This window comes from Physeter macrocephalus, chromosome 16 (assembly GCF_002837175.3).
Source record: "Physeter macrocephalus isolate SW-GA chromosome 16, ASM283717v5, whole genome shotgun sequence".
In the NCBI taxonomy this organism is placed as follows: Eukaryota; Metazoa; Chordata; class Mammalia; order Artiodactyla; family Physeteridae; genus Physeter; species Physeter macrocephalus.
This window is the reverse complement of record NC_041229.1, coordinates 63,628,769-63,646,581: the sequence shown is the minus strand read 5'-3', so window position 1 is coordinate 63,646,581 and position 17,813 is coordinate 63,628,769. Positions and strand designations below refer to the sequence as shown.

The window sequence follows — 17,813 nt, the reverse complement described above, 5'->3', positions numbered from 1 at the left end:
ACGCGGGCCTCTCACTGTCGTGGCCTCTCCCGTTGCAGAGCACAGGCTCCGGACTCGCAGGCTCAGCGGCCATGGATCACGGGCCCAGCCGCTCCACCGCATGTGGGATCTTCCCGGACCGGGGCACGAACCCGTGTCCCCTGCATCGGCAGGCAGACTGTCAACCACTGCACCACCAGGGAAGCCCTTGACCTTTTTTTAAGACCGTTTAAGCCAGGGTTGTGATTAAGATGTGGCACTGAGGAGGCAGGGTCTGAGGGTTTGTGGAGGAGTTTTCTTCCCAGTGTGTGAGAACTTTGAGTATGTGTATAGCCTGTGGAGAAAGGGTAGAGTAGGAAAATTCAAAGAGAAATGACTTCAAGGAAAACGATTTCAGAAACTTCCTCGTTTGCCTGATCTGTCCAGTGATGATTAGACTCCTCTCAATATTCAGAATAACCAGGTAAAGTGGTGTTGGGCAAGACCACTGTAGAAGGAAAGCCTCGAACTTTAGGTTATGAGGGCTTTGTTTAGATGGCCTTTGAAGTCCCTTCCAGTCTTCAGTTCCACAAATCCAGCTTATCTGAGTTGGTCATGCTAAGCATGGACCTGACAGAAACAAACACCTGCTTTAGTATGAATCTAGGCTTATTAGTGAGAGAGATATGAATGAAGAATTTCTGTTTCTTTTGAGGAGCAAAGCATTCTTCCAGGGTCTAATCAGGAAATCAGAGTTAGCACTTCCTCCAGCTCCTTGTCAAGTTAAGAAGCTCTCATTTTCTTTTAAATGCCCCTCTCTCTCCTTTTCCCAAGAATACTAATTAAAAATCTGCCTTGTCAAGAATCAGTGTATTTTGGGAATCCATTTCTTCGCCTTACCAGGGTTACAGCAAGTCATGGCTCTGACTCCATTCTTCCTCAGAAATCTGTAATATGGTGGAAATGAAGACCTCCTGCACTTCTACCCCTTTCCTGGGGAAGGTTCTAGGCTCTGGGCTTCTAGGAGTAACTCTCTTCCCCCCCTAGAATTGGAATGCCATCTAGTATGTGTCACATAGAAACTTGGGGTTAGACTCCATCCTTTGAGGGATTTTCAATATTATTGTAAACTAGGAATAATATGCTTTTGTATAGAAATTTCTCAGGTCAAATAACTTTTAAGAGGTGGCTTACACTTTCTGGAGGCCACTTTGAGTAGAAACAATAGAGCATAGCTATATCTGCCCTAGTAACTCTCCTAAGCTCTATCAAAGAGCAGACTTGATTTCATATTCCTCATTCTTCTTCCTAACCGTAGGTATCCTGGCACAGATATAAGGTCTAATTAAGTCCCCTGCTTCTTGATCAGTTTCTGTCCCTTTTATACTCCACTTTTGGCCCATTGAAGAGAGCGGGAATGGATGACAAGCACATGGCAGGAGGAGCCTTATGCTCCTTGAGGTCCAGAGGATAACAGTAAGGATGATTCCTCTGCGTTCTGCCAAGTTCTAAAGTGTGTCTCCTAAGAGGGTTATTCAGCAGGTATGAATCCTTGTCTTCCTACCTCATCCACCCATGGATAACTCAGCCCACAGGAGAGCCAAGTCACCAAGGCACATGTATTTGGGTCCAAAGGATAATACTGTGAGGGAGTGAGACTTGAAATAGAAGTACACAGAACTCCTAAAAACCAGTGCTAACATATATACAATGGAATATTACTCAGCCATAAAAAGAAATGAAACTGAGTTATTTGTAATGAGGTGGATAGAACTGGAGTCTGTCATACAGAGTGAAGTAAGTCAGAAGGAGAAAAACAAATACCGTATGCTAACACATATATATGGAATCTAAGAAAAAAAAATGTCATGAAGAGATTAGTGGTAGGACGGGAATAAAACACAGACCTACTAGAGCATGGACTTGAGGACATGGGGAGGGGAAGTGTAAGCTGTGACGAAGTGAGAGAGTGGCAGGGACATATATGCACTACCAAATGTAAATTAGATAGCTAGTGGGAAGCTGCCGCATAGCACAGGGAGATCACCTCTGTGCTTTGTGACCATGAGAGGGGTGGGATAGGGAGGGGGGGAGGGAGGGAGACACAAGAGGGAAGAGATATGGGAACATATGTATATGTATAACTGATTCACATTGTTGTAAAGGAGAAACTAACACACTATTGTAAAACAGTTATACCCCAATAAAGATGTTAAAAAAAAAAAAAAAAAAAAACCAGTTCTAAGAAGGTTTCTTTGGCCTGTGAGAATTAGCTGCCCTTTCTATAAGTCCCCTGGAAAGATACATTTATTCCACATAGACTATGGTCACTTTCCTCCTGAAATGCCCTTGTAAGGGAAGGGAAAGCAGCAAGCTCAGGTAGTACAAATCACAAGGGTCCCTTAGTTCTCTTTAGCCATGGACTATCAGCCCTGTCCACCTCTCCCAGGGTCCCACATTGCTCTTTCATTCATTCAGGGTTGCCTACTGCAAACTGGTTTATAGTTCCTGCTCTGATAATACCCACGAAGTCCCTACTTGAAGGAAGAATAAATAAGAAGCAAAGGTAGAGCTCAATTATGGGCAGCTCCTTCATTATTTCTGCAGCACCTGGGGGACAATGAGAGAAGGGGGAAAAAATCACCTGTCATTAAGAAGCCTCTGCTTTCTGTTCCTCAAGCAACCTCATAACATTCTGCAGAGGCGCCTCATGGAAACCAACCTGTCAAAGCTCCGAAGCAGTCGTGTCCCTTGGGCCTCCAAGACCAACAAACTCAATCATGCCAAGTCTGAGGGGCTAAAGAAGTCTGAGGATGATGACATGATTTTGGTTTCTTGCCAGGTAATGTTCTGAGAATAGCTTTTCCAGGTTTTCTGGAGAATAGGATTTGGGCCCATTATCCCAATAATGGGGACCTCTCCTCCAAATTGTATAGAATGTGGGTCTTATCATGGAATTCATAAATGAGTTTTAAGTGGGGCACTCCATGCAACACTTGAAATATATGCAGTAATTTGTATGCATGTGCGTGTTTATGGGGAAAAGGACTAAATGTTTCATCAGATTTGCAAAGGAGTATGTGATACACACACACACACACACACACACACAAAATTAAGAGCCACTTGGTGTATAGAATGAAATACCCAAAGTCCTTTGGGATCCTCTGTAAGCTCTAGATTCAGCAGGAAAAAGAACCCCTCAAAGGAGACACAGCAATGGATAAAGATGGGACACTACCAACTCATAATTGTGAGGATGCTCTCCAACCCTGCCTTTCATATGACATCTGCTGCCTGCTCTTTGGATCTCCCTTCCCTTTTGCTTCTCTGGCTCCTATTGAACAGTATGTTTCCTCTCCACAGTGTGCTGGAAAGGATGTGAAAGCCTTGGTTGACACAGGCTGTCAATATAATCTCATCTCTTCAGCCTGTGTGGACAGACTGGGGTAAGTAGCCACTTGTGCTGGAAGTCAGATGCTAATACAATCTTTGCTTGAATTTATTTTGAAGTCCAGGCTTTCCATTAACTCCCACCAATTAAGTTTTGAGCAAAGACCTTTGGGCTCCAGAATGAGAAATTATGAGATCCTTGGCTCATTGCGTGCCATGCCCTGATCCTGATTTGTGCCCTGCCCAGACAACAAGTTAGAAGGATCTGCCCTGGTGGTGTACCCAAGAGAAGTGAAATCAGGGATGTGGTTGGCCTTAGCTTACTTGGGGTCCTTCTGGAGGCCACACTGCCTGTCCCAAGAAGTATCAGTCAGACCGTGGAATAGAGCTGCTATTGCTGTTGGGCCTGAACCATCACAGGGGTGATTAGTACCTTTCCTCTCTGCAATAACAGGTAAAATCAGATCTTACTGCTGCCCCTGCTGGGGACTGGGTGTGAGGCAGGCACCTCATATATTGAATATCTTCAGTTCTCTAACAGCTGGAATTGGGTTCTCCCTCATTTTTAGTCAGAGAAAGCCATTTTGTATCTTTCCTCCTTTTCACTCAATCTGTACTTTTATTTCCTTTCTTCTTCCTTCTCTTTCCTCCACAGTACCTTATGGGCCCTGAGGTCTAGCCCAGAATTGGGAGGATCAACCCAATATCCTTTTCCACTTCTCTAGCCCTAAGTACAGCAAAGTATTCCCCAGCCTAAATCTCTGTATTGAAACAATCACTAGGGTAGATATAATGGCCCATTTTAAGCTACTTTCAAAATATCCCTATTCTTAGGCAGGGCTTGCACAAGTCTTGATTTTTATAATCAGTGACCTCTGCCACATGTTCTGTTCCTTCTCATTTCTACCTTCTCCTCACCCCTCACCACAACTGTGACTCTGAAGCTGGCTCTATGGGTTTTGTGCATTGCTGTTTAGGGCGGTGGACGGGGTGGGGTGGGGGTGGAGTCTAAGGACACAAGTGCTCCTATGAGAAGAATCCTGAGCTTTTTTATGTGGTGAAGAGATGAGCTGTAGTGCAACATGATGTTTCCAGAAAGACTAATAATGTCCTGGTGCATAATTAGGCAGAAGACTGCCATGATTCCAGAGGAATGAATAACTGTCTGTAAAATTGCAATTATTTTTCTTTTGGATGGGCTATAACACGAAAGAGAGGAAATGGAGTAAAGCAGAAGTATTGGCACAGAAAGTCCATAATTAAGTATTTATCCACCAACTCATAATAGCTCTGTGCTAGCTGTTCCAATCAGCTTACATAACTGTGTGAAACCTTGGTGCTGTTCTTTCCTTCCTCCCCTAGACAGACAAGTTAAATTAATGAGGACTTTCTCCACAATATGCCTTGCTGAGGCCAATGTCAATGCACTTAACAAATAAGTACCTGCCTCCACCATCCTTATGGCCTAAGACTAAATGATGAGGATAGACTGAAATAGACAAAGAGAAAATTAGACACTGAACAAAGCATCTTCTAAAATTAGGATTTACCTGCCCTCTCTGAGATCTGTTACCCACAGATGGATAAAAGGATATATTAACTAAATTGCCTTGCACATAGGTGGGGATGTTGAGATGCAGAAAAGGATTCTCTGAGTGTGTCAACTCTCATATTCCACCAGTGCAGATAGTGACATAGCTTTTTGAGAACAGGAGCTGAATCTTTAGTTTTTTATATCTCCTGGCATGTTTAGGATAAAGTGCTGAAACAAGAAGTGTAGACTAGCATTTTTTTGGGGTAAATTAACCCAGGAAATCTCTGGAAAATTCCAGCTGTGTATCAGAAGGTAGGCATTGCCAGATTCCACCAGAAACTTCTGCCAAGGGAATTCTGGTATTTCCTCTCTGGTGCAGACTCAAGGAGCATGTCAGATCTCACAAGCATGAAGGAGAGAAGCTTTCTGTACCCCGACATCTGAAAGTAGTGGGCCAGATTGAGCACCTAGTGATCACACTTGGCTCCCTCCACCTGGACTGTCCAGCAGCCGTGATTGGTGAGTAGAATGGGGGACTGGACCTATGGACCCCTAATTTAAACCCTCTCCCTCCTTCCACCAAACCCTCATGGGATTTTATGCCTGTAAATACTGACTTCTTCAAAATCCCAGGTTTCCACTTTTTTGTACTATAAATCTTGTCCCAGTTTTTGCCTTTTGAAGTACCAGATGGGCCTTGAACTACATTCAAGACATGTTGAGAATCACTCAGAGAATAAGAAAATTCAAGGGGTAAGAAAACAAACATTTCTGTGTGCCCCTGAGAGCTTTCTGTGGGCTAGTTGGAGGTAGAGGGCAAGATCCTCTTACTCCTTTGCCATAAATCCCTTCATAATTTCCTACCAACTCCTATACTTTCCCTCATGTATTCTATTCCAGAGTACTCTAAGTTCCTGGTTTTTGTCCAAAGGCCTTTGTCCTTTAGAGTTAAAAAGATTTCAGTTTGAATCTTGACTCTATCACCTTTTAACTATAATGATTTGGGAAAATTACTTAATATAATAAATGCTCAACAGATGTTTATTGGATGGATGGAAGGAAGGAAGGAAGGAAGGAAGGTAGGTAGGTTGCATAGAACCTAATGGTGATAAGGCTGACTTCTAAACCAACATGAAAATGGTTAAATCTTAATTTTTTTTATTAGAGGACAATGAGAAAAACTTGTCCCTTGGTCTCCAGACTCTCCGATCCCTGAAGGTAGGATTGATTCTACATTCCCATTGGTACTTCTTCTCTGAGGCAAGGGTCCTCTTACATGGAGACCCCATAGTGGGATCATTGACGGTGACCAGTGATTCTCCTTTGTTTTCAGTGCATCATAAACTTGGATAAGCACCGGCTGATCCTGGGGAAGACAGACAAGCAAGAAATCCCTTTTGAGGAGACAGTTTCCTTGAATGAAGACAAGTGAGTGCCCAAATGGGTCAGGTCAAGTAAAACCCATTGGTCATTAACTGGAGGGGTTCTCACACAGGATATTGGGTTGTATCCTGCTTTTGACCTTCAATCATACCACAAGTATACCCCTCCTCACCCCCAGAGTTCACAATCCCACAAAACTCTATAGTCCACATTTCAGAATGAGCAGTGATGATACTGCATAGAGTGGTGGGGAAGATGCGTAGCTTCTAAACTAAAATTGTACTTGCCTTTCAGTCTAACTTCTTTGAATTTGGTATCATTTCTTTTATTTCTTTCTCATTTCAGCACTTCCGAAGCATAACTACAGCCTGCAGCATGTCTGCACGTGTGCACACATACCAGGTTGACAGATTAAGAAAACTGGGTTTGAACCAAATGCAGTAGCAACTTGCTTTGGACCAAGTCCTCTCCTCTAATAGAAGCTCCAGGGGTTCCTTCCCACCCAGACCTCTCTAGACTTTAGTCTGTGCTTTGAGATCTTGTCTGGTTATAGCCATTGTTTTTTACTCCTTTGATCACTTAATTTATAGACCTTTTTGACACTGCCAGGTCTCACTTGTGGCCTATTTCTCTGCTTCTTCAAGGAAATTGCTTTTATTAGTCAAGTATAGGGGCTGCCAGGTTCTATTTCTCCATAGATACACTTGCTTCTTTTCCTGTAGTTAAAGTGTATAATGAACAGGAATCTGACCTTTACCTCCTTTCAGCTATTTCAAAGAGATGCAGGGTACCTATGGCTCAGAATTAGAATTTCTTCTAATTCATTCATTGATTTCTCAAGTATGAATTAATCTGAAAGAGCCCAGAGAAATCATCTAGTCCAACCCTTTCATTTAAAAGTCCGGAGAGGCAATTGAATTGTCTAAGCTCATATACTGAGTCGGTGGCAGAGGGGACCTAGAATTCAGACCTGACAAACCAAGGCCGAGGCCATGTTCATTCTCATTTGTTGCGTCAGGCCTTGAGAGGAGGATGAAGAGGTGAGGGTTTGTAAAAAGGCAGGGTAGGGGAAGGCTATGCTTTGGGGATGGATGCCAGAGGATCTGGGTAGCCCTCCCTCCTGTGTGCTAAGCCCACTAGAAGTCCCCTGACCTAAACTGTCACATTTAGGTGCTTATCTTGGTGCCTAAAAGCCATGGGTATAAAGATGAATGAGGTGGCTTCTCACCTTGAATGTCTTGGAGGGGAGGAGGAGGAAGGACTCACAGACAGAAGACATTAACCACTCTCTGAGATGGAATTGAAGGCTTCAGTAAATCTGGGCATCATTGTCAGATGTTGATAACCCCAAGATCCAGTCAGTATTTCTGCCTAGCCTGTTATTTGTCTGCATCAGACTCAAGTAGCTGGGAACAGGAGTGGAGAAAGGAGATGAAAAAACCCAGAGCAGGTCCAAAATAGAAGGATAGAATCAGTTGGTGGGAAAGCCTACCTAGGGAAACATTTCTGGGATGGGGGCCAGGAATGAAACTTCCTGGCAGGGAGTTGATGGTTGGGAAGCTCTTCAGTTCTGTCCTGGTATAAGGAAAGAGGCAGGGCAGGAGCCTGCCCAAGAATTCACAACAACTTTTTCTGACTCCTCAGTATTTCCTGATCCCTGTCAAAGAGGTCATGGGGTTTTTTGAAGCCTTTCTGTTGGGGTGTCAGTTGGGCACATAGATACCTGTAATGGAATCTCCCCTTCAGTTTGGTCAGAGATGTGCTCAGAGAAGTCAGAAAAATAGCCAGCTGTGGGTGTCCCTTTAAGAGATTCCCAAGTCTACCCTTGGTTCATAGCAGCAGTTCCTCGAGTATTCAATGATCCTACTTCAAACTTTGCCAGATCCCACCAACAATCTTGTCTAGCGTTAAGCTACTGTCTCTATCAAACAACTCTTTGGAACTCTGAATGCTTTCAGCTTTTCAGAGGCTCCCTAAAGACTAGGAACTTGGTGATGTGACCCCCATTTGAACAGCTAGGCAGCCATACTGTAGCCAGTTGTCACCGCGTCACCCCCAGGCCCTTCTTATCAGCCTCTACAGAGAAAGCAAGATGGAAAACTAAGCACAGCCACAGTAGGGGAGGCCACATCTGAAGCTCAGCAGGGGTGATCACATGTTACCAGCCTTCAGTGCCCCCTCAGACTACCCCCATTTTCTTACATGGGGGCACCTGCACCTTTCCATTGAGGCCTCTCCACTCTCCTCCCTTATCTATCATGGAACCACTTTGGCCTGCTTCTCATCCTAGGACTGAGTTGAAATACTTCACCTCTTCCCTAGTTGAAAGTTCCACTCTGAGCCTTGACTCTTGGCCACAAGTGAGGCATGTTAGAAGTTCCTTGGCCTGGTTTATCCTTATTTAGATTCCCTGTGGACCAAGTGAGGCCAGGAATTCTCAGGTGCTAGAAAGATGCCACTGATTTTGACCCTTCGAGTTCAGGATTATATGGCATCTGGGGGTTGATCAGATGGCCTTTAGTGATCTTTCTGGCCTCTGAAAATCAGTCAGTGACTTTCCAGTTTTGGAATAGAGACAATTGGGGTGATCTGGGCTTATGGTATCATAATCTCACTCCATGCCATCAGATCATTTGAATTCACTAACCGAATAATTGTGCTGTAAACCTCAGGCTTGATAGAGGTACCTAAAGATGTCTAAAGACAATTATAGGAAGTCTTGAGCTTCATTAGTTTTCTTTAAATGCTTCCAGGTTGATTACTCTGATAGCCCATATCTCCTTGATATTCATGAGGAAGCACTGGGTCCACTTTTCTGAGGCAGGCTAGCTAAGCAGGGAAGGTCAGTTCTTCCCAGAATCCTAGAAAATTCTCTCTGGTACCTATGATTGAGGGTGTGGGAAGAGAGTGTCTACTCAGGTCACAGTTCTGAAGACAGGCGGTAGCAAGAAGTAACCCTGTAGAACTGTAACCCTCTCATTCCTTATTAGATGTCCACATAAAATACAGGGAGTTTGAAAAATATTGTCTTTGTCGTTTGGTATTTCTATGCCTGACTTATTTGAGGAAAAAATGTTTTCTGACTTTTCTATTTCCTTGCCCTGCACAGACCCCACCTGGTAAGATTTTCTATTCCTTAGCTCAAAGTGTCTATAGATGGGTTGCTTGTTATGTCAGCTGCCCTTACTCTTGTATAATAGAAATATCTTTCCAGGCTGGGCACATGGAGGAGACGAACTGGATTCCTCACTCCTTCTGTTGCCAGGCCTCTGCATTGGCACTTTATCTGCTCAGTGTTTCTGGCTGTGTTGAGTTTATTTGTGAGATTAATGTAACAATAAAGTGAAATCTTCCCCTCTGTGTGCTTGTCTGACAAAGTCTTTGTGTCAGGTCCCCTGGAAGATGGCGGAGCCCAGGCATAGCCCAGCTGCATCTGTGTTTCTCTTAAAGGATCTTCTGAACACAAGGCTTTGTGGTCCTCATTTCCTCCATTGCTACTAGCCCTTTTGCTCCCTCTTACTGGCTGTATGTCCTTGGGCAAATTAGTGAACCTCTGTGAGCTTGGCTTTGTAAGCTATAAAACAGAAGTGATAATAGTACTTACTTCACAGTATCAAATGAGATAACCTGTATAAAGTGGTTGGCTTATGGTAGTCCCTCAAAGATTTAACTGTTTGTGAGAACAATCTTTTATGGTGTATCCCCAGTGTGTGAGAGAACATTTACTTCTAGAAGTTTTATTTACGAATTTACTTTTTATAAATAGATATATTTATTTAGAAAGGAAATATTTATTTGGTTCAAACAAATAAGAGGTTTGGGAAGGGGAAGGGTTGAATGAACCTTAATATATAGTTAAAGTTAAGGTCTAAATGACGTTGCAAATAACTGCATTTTACAGATGATAGAAACTTACCTTTTAAGTGTTAATATTTTTAGTATTTAAACAGTGTAATTATTAAATAGTCAACAAGAAACATTCTATACCTATGACAGTGGTTATCACAATCTAGAATTATGTTTCTACCACTACTCAGATGATATTACCATTCCACCTCAAAAGGTTTTCTGTCTTACTTTTGTCCATTTATTCTAAATATAATAAATGTAAAAAGACTTCACCAATCTGACTCTTAAACAATGAGCAACAGAATCAAGATTCATAATCACCTTAATAGAATGAAACCAACAAAACTGTTTTAACAGAGTTTAAAAAATACATCCTGACTTCCATTTTTAAAAAATCTATTGCACTTGCACAGTGGGGGAGAACTTGGATTAACAGAAATTCCTGTGAAGATGATATTGGTGTTTAGTTGATTGCACATTCTCTATGTAGAAGTATCAAGGACTCTGTGTGTAGGAGATGTCATTTGTAAGACAGGGATGTATATATAATCTGTGGAGCATCCAGAAAAGGGCAATGGTAACCTCATTATGGTCTTCAGAGTTGTCATGTGGGACGTGTTCTTTCTGGCACCAGAAAGCAAGCATTTCCAATAGGTGGAGGTTGCAGAGAGGCATATCCTGACTCAGTTGGAGGGAAGCATCTACTTTAATCCAGGGACTATACTAATTTATACAAAGAAGGTAGTAGTGTTCACAATTTTGCAGAAGGAAAAGCTAAGGCTCAGAGTAGTATCAAGACACAATTGCTTAGCACAATTAAATGGACTGTCTCTAAATTCTCTTTCACTGGGAGTGACAGGTGGGATGATCATTTCCTAGCAATATTGGAGAGAGATGTCTGCATTGGGTGGAAGGTTAGATAAGGAGACTTCCAAAGTCATTTCTAATGCCAAAATTCTTTTATTCTAGGACATGTTTATTAAATGGCATTGTGAATCAAATGTAGTTTCTTTTTGACTCATTGCCATCACTACAAACATAGACTCATTAATTTGGACTGAAATTATGAGCTTTTTATGCAGCTTTGAAGAGTTGCAGGCTACTGTTCTCAGTAAATCAGAAAGCAGAGACGTACTAGTCTGTGTGTCATAGCTTGGTCTCCTCTGTTAGCCGCTACTTCTTCCTTCCATTCATCCTAAGCTATGCTACTATCTTATTTTATGCTTACTTGTCTGGTCAGTGACCTACTGGCAGCTGTTTCTTACATGGTGTCAAGCATGTGGGCATTGTGACATCTATTTTCTCAGAAACCTTTTTATTCAAGGGTTGAGGTATGTTTCAGAAGACTGGGGCTGCCAGATGCCTGACCAGAATGGAGAAAAAGCTGGGTCTTTACCTGCTTTTAGGTAGTGACTTGTCCCAAGGTTCTAGCAGCCTGATGACTACAAGTCCTGTTCTTTCTTTCCAGCACCTTTATCACACTCTTTCCTGGACCTATGCCCCTAACCAGCGAATCCCAGCCATCAAAATCAGAGAGGGGAATTCAATCCTGGCATTGTTTTTACTGGAGGCAGAGTAGCCTTCCAATGTGTAATTAATACAGAAAATCTAACTCTTCAGGGAACCCACATACTCCAATGCTGCCATACTCAAACCCTTGAACAGGAGAAATAAGCTGGGAAGAGGGGGTGTGGCTGATCTAGTAGAGATACTTGTGTTTGCCAGAGGAGAGACTTCGAAGACAAAGGGAGTGGAGACATAATCTTCTGTGCTGTGAGCCTGGATAACAGGAATTTAACTTTGCTTTCATCATTTGGCAAACTAATATGGGATATCTTGGGATTCTGTTGTGAAATGCTGAACTCCTTGGATACACTGGATGCCCTTGTACTTGGGGGGCTGCTATAGTGGTTCTCATCTTATTTATTTTGAAAATGGGTAAGGACATGAGAATTTCATTGTTTCTGGGCTGCCCATATGAAGAATCAACTACTCTGTTTTGAAGGTTCTACAGAAACTATCCCCCACGTGTCTGAGTTCGTAACAGTTTCTCTGTGGTAGATAAGAACCAGTTGGAGAACGGAAAGTACATTAAAGTGAATAGGTTTCATAAAGATCAATTCAGTCACAGGGCTGTATGAAGGAGGCCTATTCTAAGGTCTGAGGAAGGGTAGCCAGAGAGGAGAATCCAACTGGGTATGCCCCATGGAGAGTAGAATTTCAGATATAAAGGCTCAGTATCAGCAGGTAAGGGCTAGGAGGAAGGTGAGGACTGGAAAAGAGTGACAATTAAAGGGAAGGGAAAATGGGTGGGAAGCTCAGCATCAGCCTAAGTTGATAATCAAATAAGGGGCACCAATACTGAAGTATACCTTAATTAACAAAGCATACTATATAACTCATATTTGATTTATATACCTCATAATAATTTTAATTTGCTCTGTTTCATGGTGGTAAAACACATATCACCAAAGACTCCATTAGCCACTAAAAACAAGATGATTACTCGAAAGACTATAAAGTAAATTAGACCTGAGATCCTCACCCCTTAGTCATTCATTTGTTAATTTGTTTATCCCCTGGAGAAACTGAACTAGTTGGAGCCACCAGGAACAACTGGCAGCTGAGAGGAGGCATCCTACTGAAAATGGGGACTTAAGGTTCAGCATTCTGAAGCATCAGATACCTCTTACGCTGACTTGGATCCCAGAACCCTGAAATGTGGCTGTTCATCTTAGGACGGTGCTTTCACTGCAGCTCTCTCAAGGTGGTTTTTTTCTCCCACAGTTCTATTACTGGTCCTAGAGATGGGGTAGATGGTCTCCTTGCTTCTTATTACTTCTTGCAAACATTTCTCCCTCTGCTTTCCCTTAAAACCCCCCAGCTTTGAGCCTCATGCCATCAAATTATATCAATTCTGTCCCTTCATTGTTGCTATCATCTACAAAATCTATAAGCTCCTGGGTCATTGCCCCTCAGTTTTCAATAAGTTTAGCTCTTGGTTCATTTCACTCCCCTCAACACTACTCCAGATTTAATTCTTCGTGATTTAGTTACATAAATGGATGATCCTTTCAACATCCTGACATATTGGTTCCTTGAATAAACAGTCTTCCACTTATTTTACCCTCTACATTTCCCTGCCATTTACTCCGATGGTCATACCTTAGATCTTGTTATTACCCAAAACTATAACCCTTTCATGATCTCAGGCTCATGTATCTGATTGTCTGACCACCAGCTCTGTCTTCCAGACATCTCCTAGCAACTTGATTGCAACACTCCCTTGATTATCACCTTTCATTGTCCCTAACCTGAGTTTCTCTCCTCTCTTCATAAGCAATTTAAATCCCTGGGTCAATGGATATAATGATTCACTTGCATATACTTTTTTTTTTTTTTTTTTTTTTTTTGCGGTATGCAGGCCTCTCACTGTGACCGGGGCACGAACCCGTGTCCCCTGCATCGGCAGGCGGACTCTCAACCACTGCGCCACCAGGGAAGCCCTGCATATACTTTTAACTCAGTTTACCTTCTCTTTTTGTCACTCACTTTGCAAAACCACAATTCCAGTCAGAGCCAGCTCTTTGCCTACCCCTATGCAGCAACCATGCTGACTGGTCTCATTTAAAACTCATGTCCATAACTCCCAGGCCCTTAACACTGCCCAACAATCATATTTCCCTAGTCATTCACCTTTTTATTCTAGATCAGGTGTCTGCAACCATTATCTGCAAAGGGCCAGATAGTAAGTATTTTAGGCTTTTCAAGTCATACAGTCTCTTTCACGACTACTATACTCTGCCATTGTAACAAGAAAGTAGCCAAAGGCAATATATAAGTATTGCCTTACATATTGCCATACAACTCATAAAATTTGAATTTTATGTAATTTTTACATGTCGCAATTTAGTATTCATCTTTAGGTTTTTTTCCCCAACCATTTAAAAGTATCAAAATTATCCTTACCTAGCAGACCGTACAAAAACAGGATTTGGCCACGGGCTCTAGTTTGCTGGGCTGTGTTCCTAAGTTATTTCACACCTTCTTTTTTTCTCAAGTCTCTAATACTGCCTTCTAATACTGCCATATGATGGCCGTGCTTTCTACTTCATTCATGAAATAATCAGAACATTCACCACTCCTACCACATCTAACCTCTTACCAGCATCTCTATGCATGAATTCAGCTTTCCCTACTGTTACTGTCTTACCATAGCACAAAACCAAAACATGGTATAACTTACTGTGTTTATTGTCTCCCCGACTAGAATGTTAGTTTCAGGAGGGCAGAAAGTTTTATCTGTTTTACACACTGTTGTATACCAAGTACCTAGAAGAGTGTTTAGCATGTAGTAAGTGCTCAACAAATGCTTGATTGAACATTGGCTACCAGACCAGCAGGCAGGAGTTTAGAGAATTTTTCTCTAGAGAAACTTACCTCTCCTTCCAAGAGAAAGAAACTATGCATCTTGGCAGTTGATCTTGAGTGCCCTAAGTGGTATTTTTTTCAAACTTCTTCGAGAAAACACCCACAATAATAAATCACCATTTTATGGACTTGACCCAGTACATAATATGTACCTATGATGTATATGTGTGTATGTGTGTGTATGTGAAACCAAAGTTTCACAAAACAATTTCCTTTTTATGTGTGATGTATTCTGACATAGTATTTTCTATTCTGTCTTTTGGGAAAAGAAAGTTTGTAGCAAGTGATTAAATTGATTTCACAAACCACTAATGGGTTTGCAACCAGAAGTTTGAAAAATACCAGAGTGTGTTCTACTGATCACAAGCCCTGTCTATGTACACAGAGCTTCCAGTCAGTTTTCTAATGCCTAACTCTTACATGCAAGTAGATAGCCAAGGATCTCCAGACATTTAAGGAAAGCTTCTGAGAATTCCCTGGCTGTCCAGTGGTTAGGACTCTGTGTTTTCACTGCCGTGGCCTGGGTTCAATCCCTGGTAGGGGAACTAAGATCCTGCAAGCTGCATGGCGTGGCCATAAAAAAAGCTTCTAACAGAAAACAAAACAAAACAAAACACAGCCACAAAACAAAGACTGAAAAACTCAAAACATTAGAAATATTGTCAGAGAAATAAGATGCTGTATTCCCAGATGGAACAGATTGCTATTTAAAAGGGGGCGGGGCAGTCAAGAAAGTAGTAAATTTAAAACAGCATAACAGAAATGTGAAAATTCAAAAGAAGAGTTAGAAGATAGAAGTCTTTCAGAAAAACAAAAAGAGGTAGAAATGGGGAAGAAATGATAAAATTATTCAATTATTCTAGGGCAAAACCTGTGCAGTGGGCTTAAAGAATAACTAGTCCAGAATGAAGGAGGAGGATGAAGCCCTGGAGGGTTGTCTTCAATTTAAAAAAAAATAACTAAACTGATAGGCTACCTGATGTGTTTGAAAGTATTGAGAGGCAAGTTTGGGATAAATTAATTATAGATACTTGAATGCTAAATACTTAAGAAACATGGAAAAAGAGGTAATGGCTAACTTCAGTCAAAAAAAGGAAATGAAATCATATTATGCTAATTTATTCAACCATGAATAAATATGTACACAGTTATAATAACGTAAGGAATAGTGATTTACCTAAGTAAGATATAGATATATTGCGGGATGGAGGATGGAGAAATAATACATGTGTTTATGAGAGGACATTGGAGTGTAAGTACATAGCTTATTTCCTATAGCAAGAAGTAAAATAAAAGCCCAGACTGAAAAATCAAGAACTAGTAGTATAAGCATGCTATTAAGAAATAGGGAGATAAATCCCAGAAGAGATGTATCTTAAAAGATAAGAAAGAAGTTGTCTCTGGGGAGCAGAAATTCAGAATGTAGAGGGCTGGGGTAGGGTCAACTGTGAAGTACCATTTGATATCTTTAAATGCACTATACTGGGGACTTCCCTGGTGGTTCAGTGGTTAAGACTCCGTGCTTCCACTGCAGGGCACACAGGTTTGATCCCTGGTCGGGGAAGTTCCGTGTGATGCGGCCAAAAAAAAAATGTACTATATTGGTAAAAATAAAGATGAATACAAGTAGTATAGTTTTTCATTTATTTGAAAATCTTAGCAGTCAGAATGGAGGAACTGTTTCCCTTAGGTATTGTAAGATATAAGACACTGGGAAACCAAGAATACTGATTTAGCACCCTTCTGAAAGAAACTTTAAAAATTCTCCCTGCTTTGGTACTAAACCTTGTGTTGCTTTGTTATTTTACAGTCTCCAGTAACTTGTCTGCTATTGCTGATACCAGCATGTCTAGGAACAGAAAGATGTAATTCTGGCCTCATACATTGTTGTTACCATGGTGGGAGCCAGCAAGTATACTTATGTGGCTTTACAAGTAGCAGGGGGCAGAAAATCTTACTAAAGGGGGCTTAAGTAGGAGGGAGCACCCTGGCAATGCACATGGTAAAGGAGAGAACTCACATGAGACATTCCCAGGGTATGCTCAGAAGAACTTCTGTGTGTGTCCTGCTGTAATCACTGGAGACATGATCCAAGGAAACCATCATATTGATGCTGTGCATGACTCCATTTGTTCTCCTGGACTGCTGTGGCCTGGGAAAGTGCTGAGTAGATCAGAAAGGATGAGGTGGAGAAAGAAGACTGGGGCATCCAGAGCACTATTTGAGCACTGGAGGGAAAAGGGGTGAGGGAACTGAAGACAGAGCTAGCAAAACCTCGGTCCCAGATACATAAATTGTCACTTCTGCTTCCTAACCTTCTGACTTTCACACTTAAATTTAGAGAAGAGTCTTCTCACTCTTCTGACCATCCCCCACCAAGGAATTTTTTAGGCCTTACAAAGAAGTGAGAGGGCGCATACCTGGTAGGAAGTTGCACCTGGACTTGTCACTCCTTAAGTGGAATAGAGTAAGGAAACGTAGTCACAGGGAAGCAGGGAAAAGAGTGGGTACTCACTAAGGCCAGTCTTGTCTGTAAACAGAACAACTATGATGTGACCTGAAGGTCTAGGAAGACCCTAGGACAGAAAATCTCCCCTCTCCTGCCTGCTATGCTGCCCAGATCCCATCTGCACTTCTTTGGGCATCTCAGCATTGCCCTCTCATGGTCAGAAAGGAATAAAGTAGGGATTCAAGTAGGTACCTGATTCTTGGAGACTGACCAAGAGGAGCCTCTCCCAGTCCTTTTCCCTTTTCCAGGTCCCCACAAACATTTATTGGTTTTTACTCTATCCCAGTCTCCAGGTACAAAGATAATGAACAAGGCCCCTGCCCTCAAAGAGTCTGCAAAATTTTGATGGAGGTTGGGAGTATAGAGGCAGATATGAAAACATAATTTTATCCTAACGAGTTAAGAAAGAGATCTGCACAAGTACAGAAGGAAGTGCACCTAAGTCAGGGAAGGCTTTCTAGTTGAAGAGACCCCTGACCTAAGGGGAAAGTAAGAGTTATCTAGGCATGAGCAGGGCAGAACAAGAACTGACTCCTCCACTTCCATTGTGTCACCTGGAATTACATTCCTTGTTTAGTGACATATACCCCCCCAACCTCAAACCTTTGGCTCTAGCTGTGCCAGTTCAACTCTGTCACCCCTCTCCTTACCCAGGCCTGACTCTTCATTCAGACTGTAGCCAGGCAACCAACCATCTTATTACAGTCACTCTACTCATGGCAGCTACATCCTATATTCTAGAACAGCTATGTCTAA

The 17,813-nt window shown here is 42.1% G+C and overlaps 1 protein-coding gene across 2 annotated transcripts in view; it reads left to right on the top strand.

The window, feature by feature from the left end:
* Window positions 1-9,626, top strand: part of NRIP3 (nuclear receptor interacting protein 3) — a 25,096-nt gene extending 15,470 nt beyond the window's left edge. For both annotated transcript variants that reach the window (XM_028500830.2, XM_007105025.4), the window contains exons 2-7: window positions 2,639-2,800; window positions 3,325-3,407; window positions 5,265-5,404; window positions 6,051-6,103; window positions 6,219-6,313; window positions 6,614-9,626. In XM_028500830.2, the coding sequence (XP_028356631.1) occupies window positions 2,639-2,800; window positions 3,325-3,407; window positions 5,265-5,404; window positions 6,051-6,103; window positions 6,219-6,313; window positions 6,614-6,629 (549 nt within the window). In that variant the 3' untranslated portion in view covers window positions 6,630-9,626. The remainder of the gene's footprint in view (window positions 1-2,638; window positions 2,801-3,324; window positions 3,408-5,264; window positions 5,405-6,050; window positions 6,104-6,218; window positions 6,314-6,613) is intronic.
* Window positions 9,627-17,813: the final 8,187 nt, after the last annotated feature.